Genomic DNA, 23,231 nt, shown 5'->3' with positions numbered 1-23,231 from the left:
ACACTATAGTTTCATGACAGTCAGGGCAATAGTCACATTTCTCTAAGTCCCATCTCACAGTAACTTACTGTCATCTTGATTTCTAATGGGCTGTTTCTTCTGCAGCCTCTCTTCCCCATTGCTGAACTGCCGTATTAAAGTCTTCTGTAGGATTAAAAGACACAGTCAGCATCAACAACACAATGATTGCGCCGACCACAAAATGTCAAATATAGACTTGCCTTTTTTGTGGACTTGGCTTCCTCTGAGCTACAAAAAAGGGTAGTAATGCGGTGTTAACAGCTGTGGAATACAACATAAGGCATGTGCGATCAGTTGAAGATGTATGAGTGAAAACATACTGTAGTTTGACAACTTTGTCCAGGTCAGGAAGCAGGTCTTTCAATGCTCTGAGCATCCGTGAATCATTTGATACACTTCCAAACAACTCCTACCGGGAAAATAAGGAAAACCAAGCATTATCGGATCAATATGTATCAACTCAAACACAATCTCAGTGTGGTTTGATTTAGTAACCGTGCGGAGGCTACCTCGAGGAACAAAATTGAAGCAGGCTCCTCCAGTAGGAGGAATGTGTGTGTGTTCGCCCAGCGCAGAGCCAGAATGAGAGCCCTCCTCTTACAGTTGAGCGCATGCTCCAACCTCTCCTGTTCTGAGCCGGGCGGTGAGGCAGCATGGTAGGTGCACACCAGGTTAAAGATAAATAAAGACATCTCGGGATGTACTGATACTATGTTTTTCCCAGACCGAGTATATGTACTTAAATTTGAGTGCTCGTCGATACAGAGTGCCGAAACGTGATAATGCTGTTACGTCTTGCAAGTATGATAAAAATGTCTTATTTTAAACACACATTTTCTTGAACATGACATGTAAGTTTCACTCAGATTGAACACTTTTTAGAGTAACAACCTGTCATTACTGTTACTTTAATATTCAACTGCATGTTTTTCTTCGTCTTGGCATACATTTCACTTAAATGTAGCCTGTCACACAAGGTATTTCAGTTACAGTATGAAGTGTCTCAGTCTGAGTACTTGGGGGCATTATGTAAAAGGAGGATAAAAATAAAGGACAGAGAAGAAATGAAAGAAAGAAAAACAGTCTGGTGGATATATACAAGTATAGTCCTAGATATACATTGAATAATGTTTATTTGTTTTAAATAATTGACCGAATTCAATTAATAATATGTAATACAATAAAAGAAATATACTGAATGACTTTATTAATAAAATATTTTACAAAGTTTAAAACTTTTAGAATTGTTCGATTTTACTCAAATAAAAAATAAATACAATTACAAATCAGAATGAATTATTTTATCATTAAAATCAACAATTTTACAGAGTTACATTTTTTTTAACCTTATCTACAAATGACCAGGTCCATCTGTCTGCAGGGCTCTACACTAACTTTTGCACTAGTAGCACTGCTGCAATCAACTGAAATATCTTTTGAGGAGGTACAGCATCACCATGGAATACCATAGTTTCGATTGACAGTGACTCGAGATATATTTGCAAAATATGTTACTGTGAACAAGTATTTTGTCTGCAACAAGCAGTAGCAGACCAAACAGGTCAATAAAATAAATAATAATAATTATTATTTTAAAAAGGCTTTAGTTTTAGTTGATCATTTGTTCGACTGAGAGAGGCCAGTTCTTATGAGGGTTCCTAACCCTCTTCCCCTGAGAAGGTCACTTCATTTTGATCATTACCACAACAATATGATTGACATACATTAAAATACGATTACATAAGTGAACCGCCACCATATAAAAGTATCGTTTATGATTATTCACACTATTTTCCAAAACAAACAAAACAAAACATTTTATCCATTTAAAATCAAAGGCCCAAATAGAACATGGATAAATCTTACTTTATTTGAATGATAGTTTTTTTTCCCTTTACAATCCTCTTGAAAGGAGTCTGAGCTATTTAACTTTGCACATACTGTATCTTCACATGTCTGTGCTATAAACAGGTTTTAAATGAATTAGATTGATTAGATAGATAGCAGACAATCTTTACACCCCACACGCCAACCACACACACACACACACTCTCTGTCTCTCGCTCTCTGGCGCAGGGGTGTAGGAGGATGAGATTGCAGTGGGGAAAAAAAGGTGACTTTCAACCATTAAAACATGCACTGGTACAAATGTGACAAGATCAAATTTTAATTGCACAAGCTGAAAAAAAGGTTGCATTGGCGACCAATTTGGTCACAGTCTTGAGCCCTGTGTCTGTTTTAAAAATTATTATTACCGTAATCCTATTCAATTGGCGAGTAATTCAGCCACTCTTAAGAATTTTCATGTCTACTGACATCAGACAGGATGATGAAAGGACATGAGCATGAACAGACTAGGACCAAAGGCAGAGAGGTGAAAGACAAAAAGGATATTGTGCCATGAGTAGCGAGCACAGCTGGCTGTTGGGCATGAAGACACAGTGCATGAGGACAAAATCGTCCACTGCTGGGTCTGAGAGAAGAAATGCAAAGCAAAAAAGAAAAAGAATCAGAGGGCATTAAAAGACAAAAAAGAATCAATAGATTCACAATTGTCAGTCCATTTGTTTGTGTTTTGTTCGGCAACCTGGTTCACTGTGATGTATGTCCATTCTCATGGTCTCCAAAAAGTGCTCAAGAATCTTCTCTGGAGTGCCTGAGATCACAGTGTACCTGCAGTAATATGATGAGATGAGGAAATCCAATAGATTAGATTTTTTTTTTTTTAAGAAAAGGGAAGGGTTATGAGACTTTTTTTTTATTATTTAAACATGTGTACTTGATGCTTCCAAGGGTGGAGGCTCGAGGACTCTTCTCTAAGACCAGCACAGCTTGTTCGTGCTCTTTCAAACGGACTGTATTGGCCTCCACATCCTGCAAATAAGACAAAAACGAAATTAGGTACCATATTTAAAATGTACGACAACAAGTCTGCCAGAAGAGGGAGACAAACATCATATGCTGACATGATCAGAGGAACATGATGCTTCAGTCCAGACCATTGAGGTCAGGGAAGGAGGTTGCAAGTGAGCAGTCTAGTGACCTTGAGCAAGAAACAGAAACCCTCCCTGTGACCCCACCCCACGCCACTCGCACCCACTCAAGCCTACTATGACACATTTCCAAAGAATCCTGCAGGTGTGTATTTCTCTGGGTGTCTAAGATCTCTAAAACCAAAATTAATTTTTTGAAAAAATTAGGCAGATGTTTTATTTTTTTTAAAAAGTACATTTAGTATGCACAGTTTGAACACCGACACTACTTAAATATGGGGACATTCACAAAAAAAAAAACTGAAAAAAAAGATGATTCAATTAAAACATTCTCCCAAAAGTTCAATACAAATTGTACCGAAAAAAATATTTGTAAACAAACCATTTTAAAAGATGAAATGCAAATGTCTTGAATATTGTACTAAAAGGTAAATACAATTTAACTGTACTTAGCAAATGTATTCACTAGATTAAAAAAGGGTTAAAACAATTGCTTTATGCACAGTTTGAAGATTAACCCTGCTTAAACATGGGAAAATAAAGATTTTAAAACTCTACTTAAACAATGATTCAACTAATATGTCTTGGACATAAAAAGTAAATTTACATTTTTTTTACCTAAATAAATGTAAACAAACTATTCTAAGAGATTAAAGGCAAATGTATTGTTCTTAAAGGTTAAATACAACTGAATCGGATTTAACAAATGTAGAGTGCTGGATTAGAACAAAAAAATTGTAAAGACTGTAACATTATGCACATTTTGGTTAGTGTTAGGGTTCATTCAGTGATTCTCACATAGCACGAGTGGTGCTCGTACCACACTTGTAGAATCCCTGCCCAAGCACAAGGAATTTACATTGCTTTGTGCGCACTCTCCTAACGCTGACATCTCTCCACTTTCTATGTGCGGTATGTTCAACATGCAAATCATGTAAATTCCAGTACTTCAGATGGTGCTAATAAAGTATTCCCTTGAATGGGACATGCTTTCTTAATATAGATAATAAAAGTACTGTATTCCTAATTATCTTCTGCATTTATTTACCAGTCAATCTTGATCCTGTTATGATCCACGTACCCTGAGAATCCTGTTGAAATCCTCCTTGTCTACACGAAGGAAGTGGCAGTTGTCCTCTCTCAGGACAATGGAGGCAGCACGAGGTGAATCTGTAACCAGGGCCAACTTTCCAAAGTCGTCACCCTCATGGAGTGTACACACCACCCCCTGACACACACACAGAATTTTTAAATATTCCCAAGGCCTGAAGAAAGGTGCTGGAACACACACAAATGGAATGAATCATCACAACATGCGTGCGTCTCGCTACACGGTGGTTGCAAAGTGGTGTGTTGTGTGAATTTGCCTTAACCCATTTCACAGTGACGTCACGATTGAACTAAGAAGAACTCTGCTGGTGTTCTTCAGCCTCCTCGTGCCAACTACTGCTTGTCTACTGTATGTTGATGCGCTAATAAAATGTTGATGGGTGTGTGTTTTTACTTTTTTGCAACTTACCTTGCCATAGATAACCACATTGACGGAGCCCTTCTGGATGATGTACCACGATGTGCCTTCTTCTCCTTGGTTGAACACTTGAAGATGCATAGCACAAACACACACTGCTGTAATACATGCAACAAAAAGAAGCCTAAATTTTAGACTACAACAAAGCAAAGACCTACACACAGTCCCGGCTTTAGCGTGTGACTCGAAGATGACAACACTCGCCAGTTCTCTCTTCACCTACAAGTGAAAACATATCGGGTTTGTTGAGGAGGTGCACATCAGAGGAAAACAGTAAAGGGGGGCTCAACTTAGCAGGGAGCCAAGCACCCACTAAGCGCACCCGAGCTCCCGTACAGACAGTTAATTCATTGATCTGTGGGGGGTGTTAATTTTTTATTTTATCAACGTACTCAATGTAAACTCCGCTGTAAGCTATATATTTTTGTTGCACACCACACAGGGAAGTAAAACCACATATTCAGGCAGGCAAGGCAAGATGTGAGTGTGTCAGAGCTAAGGGTTTGGTGCCTTACTTAATGGCACATCAACAGGAACTATGAAGCAGAATAGCATATTTCCAACAACTAGTTGTTATGGTTTTTGTTTGTTTTTAAAAGACTTCAACATTATGAGCACTTCAACTGAAGCCTGACCGCTTTATCTGCAGTAAAATGAAATCTTGAATTATGTTGTGTGCCCTGCCCAGTCATATTTTTTTCATGGGTGGGCACGCGGCGAAATTTGTAAAACCCGCCATAAAGCTCAAGTTAAAATTTGAACGCTGAGTAAGTTATCATTTAAAGTGAGTCGGTTTCACTCTTTAATCGCTTATACTGTATAGTACTAACTTCAATCTCAAAATTTCAACTCTACGAAATGTTAAAGAACAATATGAGGGACACCTTTTCGACTCACCTCACACACAACCAGAATGGATTTAAGAAATAAAGCAATTTATTGCAGATCCAAATTCTAATTGTACCATGTTAATGCCACTTTGCCGGCCACTAGTCATTACAGTGCATGTAAATATGTTCACATGCAAGTTAAATGCTGACTCGCGAGGAAATGGAATTGGGACTAAAATATATATTTTCTAAAATATGGTGAATATTTGCCAAAATACTAAAATAGGTCTTAAACTATGGCATGCGTAAGAGGGATGTCGCCTCAACTGAAAACGCATACCATCTCTTTAAAAGCAATCATTCATGCATTTTCAATTCAAATTAAACACAGTTTGACTCACAGTGTTGGAGAGGTGATCTAAGGCCTTGATGTGAAGCAGCTCATCATAGATGATCTCGAGGTCATCGCCTGTCCTCTGACCAGGCCTGCACACACAGTCAGAGAGTAGTCACAATTAAGTCACCAGAAAGATGGCATGCATGTCGACGCCTCTTATACAGCTGTGAAGGAAGCACATATTCATCAACTCGAGTCATTTTTATGTATTGCTCAGTATCAAAGAAAGGTTAATGCTTGATTGACATTTGTAAAACTAGCCTATTACATACACAGGCCTTTCTTTCGACAGTGCAACCAGTTGCAAATACGTAGCATTCGTATCTAAATGCAACAATGGACTGTTACTTACGACTTCCTGAGGATCATGCGCAGCAGTGCATCTGGTCCAATCTGAGCGAGGAAGAGAATGGTCTCTGGCAGTTCCTCTTCACTCTCCCGCTTCTCCTCCTCACTTGGCAACGGCGTGTCCTCTTCTTCGTCATCGAGAAAGCGGTAGAACAGGTACTTGTCCTGGAAACCCAGCTCCTGGTCCACTGGAGAGAGAACGAGATCACAAAAGCAATCTTCTACAAAAAAAAAAAAAAAGCAAGCCTCATAATAATTATTACCAACTCTTCATTTTACTTATCGTAAGTGTTGATCATGTGAATCAAGTGCATGCCACTGACTTAGATTAAGTCTATAATTTATATGAATGATTCGAAACATCTAATTAATTTCCATCTCTATCAATATTGTCTTCTTACGGTGGCACTTCAAAACATAATGAGTCACATATTTGCCTTTAGACTCCCAGGTAAGCTGAAACTGAAACTGCATAAAACGACTAATGATTTTTTTGTAGCCCAATATAATGTGATGAAAGTCGAGTCGAAGTTGACTTTTTTTCAGCACAGTACAGCTGTCTGCTCTCAACCTTTCTTTTTTTTTTAAACATGGACCAGTTCGACGTAAAAACACAGTATTTCGACAGATAGGCATAGAAATACATTAACCGTCGATTCAAAATAGTATAGTCGACTAGTCGACTAATCGTACAAAGCCCCACGTACAGTACACTATCTTTCCTCAGTTAGTTGAAAAACAAACAACATATATTCGGTACAATGTAATGAGAGCCAGTGCAAGAACTCACAAATCACATTCTGCCATTACAAAATTAATAAATGATCAGTTTTGATTGACTACGCATCACAAGGAGAGGCATTTGTCATATTTTCAATTTACATTTATTTTTTTTATTAGCGAGAGCTCTTGGGATGATGCAGTACAGTTATAAAACACTGCAAACTACAACCACAATAATAAACAAAAAGGTTCATGTGAGCATCTCCCTGACAATGTAAATCCAAATTGTCTAACACTGGATGTCATTTGATCCTTTCTTATGTTTTGGCCAGTAAGGACAAAGAAAGTAATAGCGAATGAGAAAATGTTGAATACCGTGACTCAGCACCTGATCTTCAAGCAGTGCCTGCCACATGCCAACAGCATGGGAACGAGTGAGAACACATGCACTCTGCAGCACAAGCCAGTCCACCAGCTCTGTGCCCACACAGCATTGTCTGCAAGACACGTTGACACTCCGTGAGCCTCCAACAAGGAGAGCGAGAGAATAACACTTTTTTTTTAAAAATATCATCACCTGTACGTCTTGAGGTGATATTTCCTGTCACGTATCATGTGAGGGGCTCTGGACAGGATGGCGTTGCGGAGAACCTTACCCGCTCTCTGTAGCTTCTCAGTGGGAATCTATAAAACACCAGAGAGGCACAGCAGATGAAGTGATACAACTGAAATCCAGCATTTAACTGTCAGTTATAAAACTAAAAATAAAAAATCAATTAAAAACTAGCTTGAATATGCATGAATTAATGAAATGTATTCAGCGTGGATACAGTTTCTCTGTATCAAAACCTAAAGTTTTCATATTTATGTTATTTATTTCCAATTAATTTTGCTACGAATATATCACAATCTCATGGAGTGTGGAAAAAAATAATCCCTATTGATCAACAAAATGTGTTTTATTGAACAAAGCTGAATAAAGCTGAATAAACAGATTTCATTCAGATTGCAATCCGCTATACTGTATGCAAAACATCACATGACCAAACCCGGAAAATAGGATAGAAGACTTCCTGTGTATGCTATGCTAACAAGCATGACTATGGTTTGATGACAAATTGTTTGAAGCCTAACTTGCTAAAATGTTGTTTACTTTATGGCTGGTGTCTTTGTACAAAAGTTAGATACATATATATAATTTATTTAAATACAAATACGATATCTGAAAACACGAACAAAGCAAAAATTATTGTCATCTTTGGTGGCTCTGTGGTGACATTTTCTGTTCAAGAAAAGACACTGTCGACATTTAAAGTTCCTACGGGGTTTTGTCCCGGTCGAGTTCGCCAATAACCCGAGCCGGGAGGAAGTACTTCGACGTGTTTTGCCGAATGCGGAAGTAGGTTCCGCATATACCGGATAGGCAGCAATTTTAATTTAAAAGCTAAAATCGTGACGATTGTTTTATTTCTATTGTGAATGAAAATTTCCTTGCTTTTAACTGTATTCAGATCTTGAGGGATTGCAGCTGTTCATTCATGACTTTCACATGTTTTGAAGCCTCGGTGGAGCTTTGTGCTACACATGCATGATAGATGCAAGAAAAAAGTGCACAAGTTCACACCTGCATCTAACGGAGTAGATGTGCGGACGCTCACACTGGCCACGCATCAAAACAACAAAGGAAGGTGCACTAATTAGGCCGGTAGGATCTTTCTCCCATCTGCATGCATTAACTAGTATTAGCATAACCAGAGAGGATCAAAGTGATGAATCATCACTCGTTTCTGCGGAGAGAACCCACACACACACACACACACACACACACACACACACACACACTACTATTCTGGCATTGTATTTCATTCACAGACATGCAGTATGCAGTGGTGCACAATGTTGCTATTTTTACTACCCTCTCAAAACTCCATCTGTATTACCTTTGACACAAACAAATGTGTAGGCTAAATGGGGAAACAGCATATTTGCCCTTGGGGAAGTAAACATTTCTATAAAACAGTTTACTTATGGATCATGCAGATTTTCAGCTTGAAACATTGAGTAGTTACCTTATTGTGAGTTTTGTTTGCAGAGTCTGAGTTCATGTGGTCTTTGTCTGCAAGTCCTAAAAAAAAAAAAAAAAAAAAAAAAAAAAAAGCCTTAGAAACTTAGATGGGTTTTACAAGATGCAGACATTTCTCACAAACAAGGAAAGTGGGTGCATACATGCACATTAACTACAGTGGTGCTGTGCCTTGCCATACAAGTGTCCTGACTTACAAGCTTTTCGAGATATGAACCATTGTTCGGCTGATTTCTCTCTTTTTTTTTGCTTTGACTTACAAGCAAAAACTTGAGATATGAGCGCTGGATGATGGCAGTGAATTCAACTCAGTTCACAGATAGCAGCAGTTTGGCAGATTGTAAGCAACTATCAAAAAAGAAGCTTCAAGGTGTTGAGTTTAATTGAACAGAGAATTAAACGTGTATTAAAAACAACCACATACTGTAGCTTTGCCTTCAAAGTCCGCTAGCCTGATGCTAACACACAATAGGAAATGCCATAAACAGGCCGGTGTTATAAACCTTTAAGCAACAGCTTTTTGAACACAAACAGTGGAGGAACACATGTAGACGGGTAACATATCAATACTTACAGGCATATATTCTTGATCCTCCGTTAAGAACGATTGATATTATTGCCTTACTTCGGAGCTGAGAGCATCTCGTGGTACAGTATAGACGCATGTCTGTATTATACTGCCACCAGGTGGGCAACGTGCACACACCAGAAGGAGTAGCACAATGTCCACTGACTTGAAGCAAAAAATATCCCAAAAACTGTTTCATTTGTATTTAATTTTGTCATTACAGAATGATGTGATAAAGTACAATGTTATAGAGTGCTATTGTTCTTATTTAAAAACACTAACAATATTTTGGATTTTTTTTTTGAGGAGGCTGGAATGGATCAATGGCATTTGCATTCATTACGCTGGGAAAAGATAATTTGCTGTACGTGTGTTTTGATTTACAAGCATGGTCACGGAACGAATTAAACTAGTATCTCAAGACACCACTGTAATTTGGGTAGTACTACATCACCAGACTATCAGGTTCAGTAAGGAAGCGCATCCGTAACATCTATAATCAGTCACATCTGCGTGCTTACTCACTGTCATTGTTGGCTCCACTCTCCATTGCACCATAAGGAGGGGCCAACAGTCCAGCCAGGCTCTGACGATGCTTCTACACAACCAAACACACGCAAGTACGCATCATCACATTTGGTTTACCCACACAAAACCAATTTAATTCCTCTTTTGGACCCAGATTTACAAACACGTGTTTCCATAACATAGATCCACATTTAGATATACAGTAAAATCAATGTTGACCACAAGAGACCACCCAATGAAAACTGGCACGCAACATGTTTTGGCTCCTGACAAGTTTGCGAATGTATCCTCTGCTATGCATCATCATCCATTCAATCTGTCTCATTCACACACACTTGTCAAAACAGACACACACAGACACCACTATGTCAAAACAAAGCCCTTTGTATAGCAGAGCTCATTCAGATGCCAAACTCCTAGCATACAGTGTAATTCAGATTGAATGGGTAGATGTTTTATTTTAAGGCCACAAATTGTGTTGGCGCGTCTAGTTCTGGAAAAAAAAAAAAAAAACACATCAGGTAAGTGAGCCTGAACGTGTCGCTGCTTCTTTCACAAGGTCCTTACCAAGAACCCATGTATTCTGTGCACACAACCCCACACAGACACACACTTCGAAACAAAAACAGGCAGCGTCAAATACACACACACAGCCAAATAGAAATAGCATAATAATCCAAAAGTGTAAAACACAATTTTGCGGAATAGAACAAACATAAACAAAACAGACAGCTACAGGCGATAATTCAGACTCACCTGACTAAGCACCCAAATTTTGTCTAATAGTGGAAGAATTAAAACCCCTGAGACCTGCCCTCTGCTCCTTTACGACTCTCGCACGCCGCTCGATTACGTCGTACGCTACACAAGCTGCTCGCCTCCTTGCTTTCTCTCGCTCGTTCTTTCGCTCTCTCTCCCTCCCTCCCTCTCTCTACCACTCTCCTGCTGTGACCGAGCCAAGAACCCGACCGCTTTTCTCTCCCAGGTTACCAGAGTGATCCGAGTCTTTCTCTTACGGAGCTACTCTAGAGGGTGAAGGGGAAAGAAAAGGGGTAATGAGGGTGAGGAGGATGGAGCCAGAGGCAGGGAGAAAGGACACAACACAAGAGAAAGGAAGTGAGTAAGATAAATGTAAAGGAATAAAAGGACGAAATGGGTCCATATAGAAACAATGAATTTAAGTCATTTTTTTATTTAAGTGTGATATAAACAGCAAATTGTTCAACATTTACACATCTTGTTCGTTCGTATCGTTTCGGCTCGGTAAGAATGATGCATCAGTGTTGGGTTCTTTTAATCTGTCTTCAAACAAACACATGACTGCCTTCATCCTATTTGTGTAACACACAAACACACACACACACACACATAAGACAAAGAGCCTTTTGCAACGACGTGAATAAGATGGAAACGAGCACAACCTCGGGCTACGATTCCTGCTTTACGTCCTTAAAATACGTGGCCACAGGAGAGAGCTGAGTGAGTGCACTTAACTCCCGAAGCAAGCTATGTGATAACAGAATAAACGTTCTCAGAACCAACTTTGGGCTTATATCACAAAGTGATAACAGCAGGATCCAGTCGAGCTTCCTTTTACGACAGTGATAATTATACCAAAGCACTTTTGTTACATATGTCTACTATTTTCATTTGTTAAGTACAGTTTAGTTGTATTTAACATTCAAGAGCAATACATTTGAATGTAATCTTTTTGAAATGTATTTAGGTCCAATTAACTTTTACGTGTACTACATTTTAATTGAATCATCATTTACGTACATAAGCACAGCGTTAACGTTCAATATGTACATAGGTTTTCACTGGCTTACAATAATGTTACACTTTTTTTATTAGGAACAAGATCTCTGCCTAGTTATTCATGAACACTTGGGCCTACCCGCTACTATAATTTAATTTTGGTCATTTTGTTAGTACTTGGAGAACCAAGTATAGTTTCAGCTGATATTTGGTGTAAAAAGTTTGAGAACCACGCATTTACAGTATATTACAGGTGTCAAACTTAAGGCCCAGGGGCCAGATCCAGTCAACCACATCATTTTCTGTGCCCCACTAAAGCAAATCATATCTTTCTAAAATCTGTATGAGAATTGTAAATAGTCTTCACTTTTTGTTAATAACTTGAGATATTGCACGCCCTTATTAAAATAAAATGAACAATAGCTGAACAAATTATGTTGCTTGACTTCTGATTTCAAAACTAGTTATGCATCAATTTGTTGTGTGTATGTAATAATATGATGAGGCATTTACATGTTTTGACAGTCATAACAGCCCTCCGGGGGAAACCAGAACTACAATGTGGCCCGTGACAAAAATTTGTTTGACAGCCCTAATTTTAGATGGTGCAAAATAATAAAATGAACAGCAGGATGGCCACTCACAGCGTCTTGAATAGTGACAATGAATTTATAGTGCAGAGCAGTTGCTCTGCCCAGGACAAGCAACCTTGTGAATGGAGAAGCCTTAGGGAGGCCAAAACTCAACAAGGAGTCCCACAGAGAGCCTGCTACTACTGCATGGAGCCTACATGGAGGGGGCCGGCCGAGAAAGAATAGGATAAATGTTCGGTTTTACACGTTTGTTTCACAGTTAGTGCCCCGCGACCCTTAACAGGATAAGCGGTGTTGAGAATGGATGGAAGGATGTTTTACAGTTAAAACTGAAACATTTCAACAGAATCAAAAGAGAAAACAACAACAGAATTTATCCATCCATCCATCCATTCATTTTCTGAGCCACTTCTCCTCACTAGGGTTGCGGGCGTGCTGGAGCCTATCCCAGCTATCATCGGGCAGGAGGTGGGGTACACCCTGAACTGGTTGCCAGCCAATCGCAGGGCACATATAGACAAACAACCATTCGCACTCACATTCACACCTACGGGCAATTTAGAGTTGTCAATCAACCTACCATGCATGTTTTTGGGATGTGGGAGGAAACCGGAGTGCCCAGAGAAAACCCACACAGGCACGGGGAGAACATGCAAACTCCACACAGGCGGGGCCGGGGATTGAACCCCGATCCTCAGAACTGTGAGGCAGACGCTCTAACCACTCGTCCACCGTGCCGCCCAACAGACCCACCGTGCCGCCCAACAGAATTTAATTAGATAAAATTCAATGGAAAAAACAACAGAAAATTGAAGGAAAAACTACAACAGAATCAACAACAGAAAGGGACATGAAATAGGCGCCTGTGAGTTGGCAGCATCTTTACAACAGCTCTGTTACTTATTTATTTTACGCTTTCCACCACTTTTAAATGATATTTCTTGCATTGTATGCTCTATTAATTGTATTTTTATTTTATTTTAAAAACAATTTCTCTTTGTTTTAAATGTTTGTAAGCGTTTTTTTCTTTGTTTTTAAATGCTTTTAATCATATAAAGCACATTAAGTTACCTTGTGTATGAAATGCGCTATATAAATAAATTTGCTTTGCTTTGCTGTTGATGGACAGCCCTCTTGTGGTTAAAAAGCAGTACAAGCTTGTCTGAACATCTCTCGTCTAAAGAAATGCTTCCACAAGCATTTTGGAAACATCCGGTCTTGTATCTCTCACACACAGCATCTCACCTCCCAGAGGGTCTTAAATTCCCTCTGTTCAATTCGAAGTAGCTCGCTGGTCTCTCTGCTGATGATGGTCGCGTGACGCGGCGTGTTGTCCAGGATGGACTCTCCAAAGGCCGTCCCGATCCCCAGTGTACAGATGGTGACTGCATCCTACGCACAAGAAAACACAATACTGTTTTATTATTTTTTTATTTGTAGATTATTAAAGACAAGGTATCTACATGATGTGAACATTGTGATGCGACACAACAGCAAAGTGGTGTTTTCATCAACAAATTGAAAAGTGCCAACTAATGTAAATGCATTCACAAATGAAGGACAGAAAATTTGATTTTCCTGTAAATATCTCTCAGCGCTGGACATAATTGAAAAGGCTAGAGGCCTGCAGTCTACACGTTGTGTCCTGAAATTATTCTGAATGCTATAGACACTGAATCTAGGCCACCAAGTGGGCTGCATTCGTGAAAACGACCATTCAAAATGGATGGGCTTTGTTATCTTAGCCTTTTACTGAACAAATCCCCTAATTCCTTTCTCATGTGTCAGTCATCTACCCATACAGTGCATCCGGAAATTATTCACAGCGCATCACTTTTTATATTTCACATTTTCCTATGTAAGAGCCTTATTCCAAAATTTATTAAATTAATTTTTTGCCTCAAGATTCCACACATGAAACCCATAATGACAATATGAAATAATGTATATATTAAAAATAAAACTCACGTGTAGATACAGTAACTAATCACAGCCTTTGCCATGAAACGCACAATTGAGCTCAGGTTCATACGGTTTCCAGAACGCTCTTGACCTCAGACTGGGACGCCGTTTCAGCAGGAAAATGACCCTGAGCGTGCAGCCAAGATATCCAAGGAGGACAACTGTGTGAATGTTCTTGAGTAGCCCAGCCAGAGCCCAGACTTGAATCTGATTGGAGATCTCTGATAACATTTGAAAATTGCTGTGTACAGTCACTCCCCATGGAGCTTGAGAGGTGTGCCAAAGAGGGATGGGCAAAACTGCACAAAGATACTGTAGGGGTGCCAAGCTTGTCGTATCATATACTTGAGGTTGTAATTGCTGCCATCAACTACGTAATTATTGAGCAGTATTTGTGTACATTCTTACATTTTAATTTTTAATAAATGTGCAAAAAATATATATGTTGTCATTATGGCGTATTATATGTAGAATTTAGAAGGGGAAAAAACAAACACATTTTGTAAGAAAGATCTTAATCTCTAACAAAATGTGAAAAGAGCTTTGAAAAGCGAGTGAAAAGAGAGTGAAAAGAGCTTTCAATGAACACCTCGTAAAATCAGTCACCAATGAGCGCCTTTCTGGATCTTACCTGGTGGTTGGCCGTTTCCGACACTTTGACATCCAGAGAGCCAGACAGAACGGCATACCAGCTGGTGCCGATGTCTCCTTGTCGAAACACTGTAACGACATATAACTTGTTCAGGGTAAAACTAGAACGGCATGGTTGTAGTGACCACAATGTGAACTTTCGAATAAAAGGCTAGACAGATTACTGTAGCTGCAGGTCGGTCATTAACACTGCAAACGTATTGCTTCAATTTGGCCACTGTAGGCTACACATAGACAGGCTTACCCCAGCCTGCGGGCTTCTCTACCGATCGATTGCGAGGGACTCGTCGTGGCTGCTCGGCTGTCAAAGCCCGAGAGCCTATCTCCCGAGCTCGCGGCGAGCGGCAACTCTTTCCTGCTCGCTGAACTACCCCTCAGTAGCAGCGAGAGAGAAATCTAACCATACAATTACAAACCTGATACAGTATAACCTTGTATAGTACCTTATGTATAGTAGACGTTTTAACAGCGCATGCATATCTACCTTTCTCGCTTAAATGTCACGTTAACATTTATTTATTTATTTTAATCACAGCCTTTGCGATTTGAAAATTGCACTCTATTACATTGCGTTGTTGGTTTGAATTCGATTAATCGTTCATCCCTACTACATTTCCCATCATTCCCCAAGAACATCACGCTTCATACCTACCCAGCATCTCTTCTACAGAGGACGACACCACAGGGGGGCAAAAAAATCCCCAAACACCAATGATTGACATCATGATCAATAGAAAAATATTTCATGTAGATTTTTTTTTTTTTTTGTGGTGTTTTGTTGCCTGTGTGCCCCCACATATTGCACATGACAGTGTTCACACAATGTATGGTTGCATTTATTTGTGAGGTGTGACTGTTTACATACATGTGATGCCCTTCTCCAGACATTCATAGAAGGCACAGGTGCAGATCTGCACCAAGAGTGGAGGTGGAAACTTGGTAAAGGCTTTAACTTCTTTCAGTCTGGTCAAAATAATATCCACATCCTCTCCTGAGCGCTCCGAGGGCCTAAAAAAGAAAAAAAAGAAATCAGCATGCTCGAGAGTCTAGACTCTAGAAAAGAATTATCTTGAATCTGGAGCACAGGTCTCAAACTCAAGGAGGCCCCGGGGCCAGATCCGGCCCGCCACGTGATTTTATGTGGCCCGCAAAGGCAAAATCATGTGTGTCAACTTCCAGGATTCTTGTTAAAATCTGTACCAAAATTTCAAATTGTCATATATCATGAATGATAGCGTTGCGATATTGTAAGCATTTTTGTGTTACCAAACATTAATAATAGTTGAAAAACCCATTACCCTTGATTTCTGATTCCAAAACTAGTTCATACATTCCGTGTGTAAATATGATGAGGCGATTAAAGATTTTTATGGTTTCACAGTCATAACGGCCCTCTGAGGGAAACCGGAACTACAATGTGGCCCGTGACAAAAATGAGTTTGACACCCCTGAGCTAGAGCATTCTTTATTAAAGCTGTACAACTTTGGAATGCCCTGCCCAGGGAAATTAGAGCAGCTACCTCTGTAAATGTTTAAATCTGCATTTAAGTATTATTTCTACACTCGCGTTAGGGTAAACCACATCCTCAACCTCTGACATCTGGATTTTGTTTTGTTTTACTGCCGCTTCTCCTCTTTTCTCACACAGTGACATGCCATTGAATTTTCTGAACTCTGCGCCTGTGAAACCTTTAGAGATTTTTGGGAGATTATGGGCTACATACATAAACTTGACTTGATAAACACATGGCTGTGCGCAGAGATGAGCAACAATGCTGAATAATAGCAAAACAACTCGAATGTGAAACACTGGTGCTTTGGCTTTAAAGGTTTCAGCATTAGCTTTATGGCTTTAGTCTTACTCTGTCTCCATTGTCTGAGCTCAAACAGTAGGGAGTTGCAGGCGTTCCTTCTCATCGCAGACCTCCCACAGGGCGTTGATGTAGGATCTCATTTAGTACTGCTTCTATTTCTAATGCTCTTAATTCAGAGCGCAACACATCTCGTGGAGACCTGAGAGCACACTCAAGTTTGATCAGAGAGTGCCAACATTCTGTTCAACAATGTGGTGTAAAAAATACAACACAAAGCCAAAGCCACTGCGAGAAATACGCACGCTACGTCACCCATTCAATTGTTTTTTTTTTCTTGCTAGTGACTCATCCATGCATGTGTGCCGCTCAAAAAGGAAGCACTGAGAGCTTTCTTTTTCCTCTCCTCCAACCTCTTCTTCCACTAAATATCGCTCTAATCTCCACTTTTCTCGTACCACAAACCAATCAAGATGAAAACGGAACCAGTGACTTTTCCTCTCCATTGCTGCCATATTCACCTTTGCCTCCATCCTTTTACTACCCACCTCGAACACAACCTCACGTGCTCTCCTTCCATTAATGTCTGCTATGCAAGCTCTCAGGCACACTGATGATTCTCCCATTTCACACAAATAACACGTTTGTGTTCCTAAGCAGTTGTTTGTCCTCTGTCCTCAAGGGAGCTACCCGGAGATGAACACAGACCCCGCCAAAAGGGGCTAAGGTGCACAACGGGCCCTCTAGTCCTGCAACATTTTCCATGAGCTCAGGGACATTACAGCAGTGTCTTTTTTAGTCTGTGACTCACCCTCCCACCATCATCCTGATGCCTGCGGCTTGTGTCCTCAGGGCACAGACAGAGCAATGCATTTCAGTGAAAACTGGGGTTAATGGTTTAGACCGGTGGAGATAGTGAGGAGACGGACCGCTTGACTTCTCAGGGTCAAAGGGCTCGCAGCGGCAACACCCTTCACCTATCTATCGGGAGTCAAAGTGTCATAATCCGTCAGCGATTATTGTCTAGTTAACAGCACGTCGTGTCCTTTTGAGGTCATCGTCCTGTTCTTCTCTGCTCCCTGTGCCTGTCCAAAGCAATCTGCTGCACCCTTCATGTTGTGAAGCGGATGCGACCTGAGAACTCGGCGCTTCATCTCCGGCAAGCCCTCCTCCTTGACCCGCCCAACCTCCTACATCTCAAGACAGCAGAGATTCCCATTTTCAACCACACACATGCACACAGTCAACACATGATTGACAGTAGCAATCCACCACCTTGGTGAACTCAGGAGCAAAGAGAGAAATCAGAAAGCGCTGCAAGTTATTTTGCTCTTAAAGGAAACATCGAATAGAAAGATTTGTTCCTTACAGACAACTAAAACACAGTGTCACCTTTGTCTGATGACAGCCGTGCATAGTCTACCTCTCTCCTGCTGCATGTACTTGTAGCAATGAACCAATGAAAAATGTTTTATAATTGCATATTTTGAAGGACTATCTCCAATCACGGCCAGAACTGTTCTTCAAACACTTACTCCCACTACAGACCATACCTCCCCTATTGACTTTGTTTTGAAAACGGGCAGAGGAGAGCGAATATGACACGTTTTAATTAATCTATTGCCAACAACCTTGGATAGGGAACGTATTTTCTTTACGCAGATGACTGACAATTACCGACATTTTCTCTGAACCGGGATTTATACAGGTCAAAATCCGATCACTAAAATAGCAATTAAACTCTGAATTCAATATAAAACATCAATGCAATGGCATGACATGAACATATTTGCAACTCCAGCATCCATATTCATTCATTCATGTTCGTACATGCTTTTAAGTCCACTATTCAAAAAGTACACGTAAAACACACAGTCATGTGTGTGGAATGTTTTCTTCAAATCATTCACTGTTAAAAAAAAAATTCCCCTTGCATACATTGTTAATGGACCCTCAGAAAGGTCCATTAACATAAGAGTCTGCCAAGTAGAAAGCCAAACAATCACAGCCTGATACGCTACTGTAGTAGGGACTCTCAACAACCGTCTGTGCCTTCACAAACCTGTGAAACTGTAAACAACAGTGAATATGAATCAGTATAAACACAGTTGTAAAAAAGTCAAAATATTTGAATGACATTTTTGTTCCAGTTTGTTACACTGAACTTAATGCAACCTCAAATTTCGTGTGCATGCATGCATGTTCATGACAATAAAAGATGATTCTTCTTCTTCTTCTTCTTCTTCTAAAGAGTCATACGCCGTGCCTTCATTTTACCGCAGAAACATGAACTTAAAGCTCAATTAGCATTAGGGCACAGTACTGTGTGTGTTGACAGGACCAACTACGACCCCCCTGAGGCTTGACGGCAAAAAAATAATCAGACCGTTTCTCATAGTTCACAATCAAGTGCAATGAATGTCCAAGGACAGATACAGTATATGGGAGAAGGTCATGTTTTAACCTCTGGAGTCTTGTCACTGTCGTCCTCCATCATTATTGTTCACAGGAACACATCAACAGTCAGCGTAGATGAAATGCTCCCACTTGCACACTGCCGGATTGTGATTGAATAAGAGGTCCAGGAGTGAGGAGCACTGAGTGACGCACAATGAGATCCCATCCGATCTAATCTCACGACTGAGTCTGGCCTCACTGGCGCCTATCTGTTACCGGCAGCAAGACTGCTTCTGCTGCTGGAAATATGATTCCATATTCAAAACCAGGATGAAATACAGCACTTTGGCATCCTATGAAATGTACAAACAGTTCAAGACCAAGTCAACCTGGCAATTTACCATCTATGGAGGTAGTGTTTGAAGCGTAATGTAATAGTCATTGTAAACACATTTGTATAAAGAAGCTGTCTTTAGTATTACTGCTGAGTTCTATGTAAAAGCTAAAATGCAGATAAACACTTCTATTATTCTCTGATGCTAAAATTTTGCAGGCATCTCTGTAAAAGAGACTAGTGTGTGTATACTGCAGCTCATCCATCCTGAACAAGATTCTGTCTTGTTCGTTGACCGAATCCGTAAAGGAACCATCCATCCATCCATCCATTTTCTGAGCCGCTTCTCCTCACTAGGGTCATCGGGCAGGAGGCGGGGTACACCCTGAACTGGTTGCCAGCCAATCGCAGGGCACATAGAAACAAACAACCATGCATACTCACATTCACGTCTATTGGCAATTTAGAGTTGTCAATTAACCTACCATGCATGTTTTTGGGATGTGGGAGGAAACCGGAGTGCCCAGAGAAAACCCGCGCAGGCACGGGGAGAACATGCAAACTCCACACAAGCGGGGCCGGGGATTGAACCCGGGTCCCCAGAACTGTGAGCCAGACGCTCTAACCAGTCGAACACCGTGCCGCCTGAAGAAACCGACATCGCCTAAATATGTTCAAACTGGCAATCGGTAGTATGGCGGTTCAGATAGATTTGTTTCGTGCGTCTCAAGCGGGATCAGCCTGTGACTGACTGGTGACCAGAACAGGGTGTATTGGACGGGTGGGAAAACTACAGCCCGCGGGCCACATCAGGCCCGTTGATCCTTTCAATCCGGCCCGCCAAAGGTTGGTACAGAATCGCCCAAATCATATTAAAATCATGACTACATTCATTTGACCTTGTCCTGTAATACCGAGTGGTTCCACCAGGTTGTGCTGTAATGCCCAGTGGTTCCACCAGGTAGCGCAGTAGGTACAGTGATACATTGACTTGACTTTGTGCCGTTCTGTTTTTACTCTGCTTCTGCTCTGAACACTTCTTCAACCATGAGTGGGCCAAAGAAATGAAAAGTCAACAGTGAGTGCCGAGTGTTTAATATAGAATGGACTACTAAATACCTTATCACTGAAGTCCGGTCAAAGGCTGTATCTCTAATTTGTTAAGAAACCATTGCGGTTTTAGAGGAATATAACGTCAGCCGTCACTTTTCTACCAAGCATGCTGATTATGCTAACAGCCAATCAACGCAGGAACTGATGGCTATGGCTCAGCGGTTAAAATCAAGCTTGCAGGCTCAGCAAAACGCCTTCATCTGACAAACTGCCATCCAAGATTCAGTCACACAAGACCCTGAATCAGCGCCAGAGGAGCTGCAGATGGAACTGATTGACCGCCAATGTGATACTGTCTTAAAAGAGAAGTTCAACTCTCAAACTGGATGAGTTTTATGCTTCATTAAGCGCAGACAAATTTCCAAAAATCTGGAAGATGGCACAGAGGATGCTGGGGGTGTTTGGCACTACATATGTGTGTGAACAAACTTTTAGTGTGGTGAACACCAACAAAACATCCTACAGATCCCAGCTGAGTGATGAACACTTCAGATGTGTTCTGAGAATTGCCACAACAAAACTAACACCAGACTTTGATGCACTGGCAAAAAAAAAGGTGATCAACAAAACAACACTGTTCCCATTAAAAGTAAATCTAAGTATTAACACTACAGTGACTTTTTAATATATGTAATCATCCGGTCCCGGCTTGGTCCACCTGTCAAATTTTAAAAGTCAATGTGGCCCCTGAGCCAAAAAGTTTGCCCACCCCTAGCGTAGTCTGTCTTTTTCCTTATGTCAGGTGGGATGCGCACCTACCCCTACAATGACCACAACAGAACAAGACGTATGGGAATTTAATGAATTGATAAAAATGCTATTAAAATGTAAAAATTTTTGGTGCACAATAGCATTCAGTTTAATGCTCAATTCTCAGCACAGTGGTTTGGTGGTTTGCACGTCTGCCTCACAGTTCTGAGTTTTGTGGTTCAAACCTCTGCTCCGGAGTTTTGGGTACTCGGGCTTCCTCCCACTTTGCAAAAACGTCCATGTTAGGTTCACGGAAGTCTCTAAATTGTCCTTAGGTGTGAGTGTGAATACTTGAATTCGTCTGTCTGTATGTGCCCTGCGATTGACTGGTGACCAGTCCACGGTGTACCCTGCCTCTCGCCCAAAGTCACCTGGGATATGCTCCGGCTGCTCCACCACGACAATGAGTGCACGTTAAAGTGTCACACTGTAGAACATGAATGGCTCAATGAATGCTCAATTCCCATACTATCTGTTAGTTGTTGCTGAGTCGTGTCTTCTGCAGAGGTAACGATGACAAGATGGGTGGCTGACGTTGCTCACGGTGACATGGGGATGTGTCATCACGGGGTGTGTAGAATATGAGTGGGTGTGAGAGCTGTGGGGTGCACGCCTTTCTTTCTTTGTTCCAGGTATGGAGAGCCTCCAGTGAGTAGGACTCAGCAGTCCTTGCTACCTGCATTTGTTTATGCCTAATAAGCAGCTTAAATTGGAAACCGTAGCTGCTGGGTGGTCATGATTTAAGAGTCTCAAATGAGACGTGCAAAGTAGAATGCTGACAGACCGTTAGAAACGTGCATACGTGCCAAAATGCTCTTAAACTTGCATCTATCGCTCTTCGATTAAAGCTCAGACATCAGAGCATGTGCATCGTGCAACAACGTGTGCAGTGCAGTATATGCTCCTCGAAGCCACCGCTGCCTCAGACGCTTTACTAAAACAGAATCTCTAGACAGTTGTTACCATGTGAAGTGTGCACCCGGCTTTACTGTGACTGACAATTCGCTATACATGGACTGAAATAGCAATTAATTGCAGACCCACACTACACACGCGCGCGCAGCGATCGCCGGTTCTGATCAATCACGCCAAATCGGTTCAATGAGTCAGGCCCCCAGGGGTGGAGGGGGAGGTAGCGGGGGAGACCACCGTCCCAGCCTTGGTGACTGACGCGCGGTGTAGGACGGGGCGCCCACCTCTTGTCCAGACAGCAGATCCACTCGGCCGATGGAGACAGGTTGGGTGACGCTTGCAACGCGACCATCCTTCCTTCCTTCCTTCCGATGTGATTCTCGGCGGAGGCTGAGATGCTTCCCGGTCGTCGGTTAATATATGCGAGCTCTGGTTGCGGCCCCTCCCGCTCTGCTGGCGTGGAGCCGCCTCACACAGCTGCACAATGCTACACAATGCTGCACGATGCTGCACAATACTGCTTGCTGCCTTCAGAGCCGCGGCGTCATGCACTTGACTTGTGTCAGTCTGAGTGGGCAGCAGGAGGGCATTAAAGCCACAACAATAACATATGCACTAAAGACAAATGCAGTCAAAACAAAAAGCTATCGGATGAAACAAACCAGGCATAATGTGAGCTACACCCGCACTGGCTGCCCAGCTCATGAGATCCGACCCAAGACAAGAAATTCTGCCTTGAAATGTCCGTAATTGTCAGTGTCAGAAAGGTACTCATTTCACTACGGGCGCAGCAATTCATTGATTAATCGGCAATTCATTGATTATTAGCAACTTCAGTGGAAACCTTTAAGAACCGATTCATCGTTTCGAGGCATCGACTTAAAATTGTCCAGTTCCTCAGAATTTCAGCCTCTCAACAGTAAATAACGCT

General features: G+C 41.2%; 1 protein-coding gene across 2 annotated transcripts in view; it reads right to left on the bottom strand.

Annotated features, from left to right (window-relative positions):
* Positions 1-22,717, bottom strand: part of LOC133411895 (rap guanine nucleotide exchange factor 4-like) — a 28,938-nt gene extending 6,221 nt beyond the window's left edge. The window contains exons 1-20 of one of the 2 annotated variants that reach the window (XM_061694686.1): positions 22,585-22,717; positions 15,849-15,991; positions 14,964-15,052; positions 13,616-13,762; positions 10,017-10,089; positions 8,910-8,965; positions 7,418-7,524; positions 7,216-7,337; positions 6,122-6,305; positions 5,774-5,858; positions 4,701-4,761; positions 4,534-4,610; positions 4,096-4,242; positions 2,801-2,895; positions 2,609-2,694; positions 2,416-2,494; positions 531-681; positions 342-430; positions 222-249; positions 69-144 (exon numbers count right to left, since the gene is read on the bottom strand). In XM_061694686.1, the coding sequence (XP_061550670.1) occupies positions 69-144; positions 222-249; positions 342-430; positions 531-681; positions 2,416-2,494; positions 2,609-2,694; positions 2,801-2,895; positions 4,096-4,242; positions 4,534-4,610; positions 4,701-4,761; positions 5,774-5,858; positions 6,122-6,305; positions 7,216-7,337; positions 7,418-7,524; positions 8,910-8,965; positions 10,017-10,089; positions 13,616-13,762; positions 14,964-15,052; positions 15,849-15,991; positions 22,585-22,652 (1,963 nt within the window). In that variant the 5' untranslated portion in view covers positions 22,653-22,717. Of the gene's footprint in view, positions 1-68; positions 145-221; positions 250-341; positions 431-530; positions 682-2,415; positions 2,495-2,608; positions 2,695-2,800; positions 2,896-4,095; positions 4,243-4,533; positions 4,611-4,700; positions 4,762-5,773; positions 5,859-6,121; positions 6,306-7,215; positions 7,338-7,417; positions 7,525-8,909; positions 8,966-10,016; positions 10,090-10,775; positions 10,920-13,615; positions 13,763-14,963; positions 15,053-15,848; positions 15,992-22,584 lie in introns of those variants that run through there. The other variant, XM_061694687.1, reaches the window with a different exon arrangement.
* Between the last annotated feature and the right edge of the window lie 514 nt (positions 22,718-23,231).

Source organism: Phycodurus eques, chromosome 13 (genome assembly GCF_024500275.1).
Source record: "Phycodurus eques isolate BA_2022a chromosome 13, UOR_Pequ_1.1, whole genome shotgun sequence".
Taxonomy (NCBI): Eukaryota; Metazoa; Chordata; class Actinopteri; order Syngnathiformes; family Syngnathidae; genus Phycodurus; species Phycodurus eques.
This window is presented reverse-complemented; position numbering and strand designations above follow the sequence as displayed.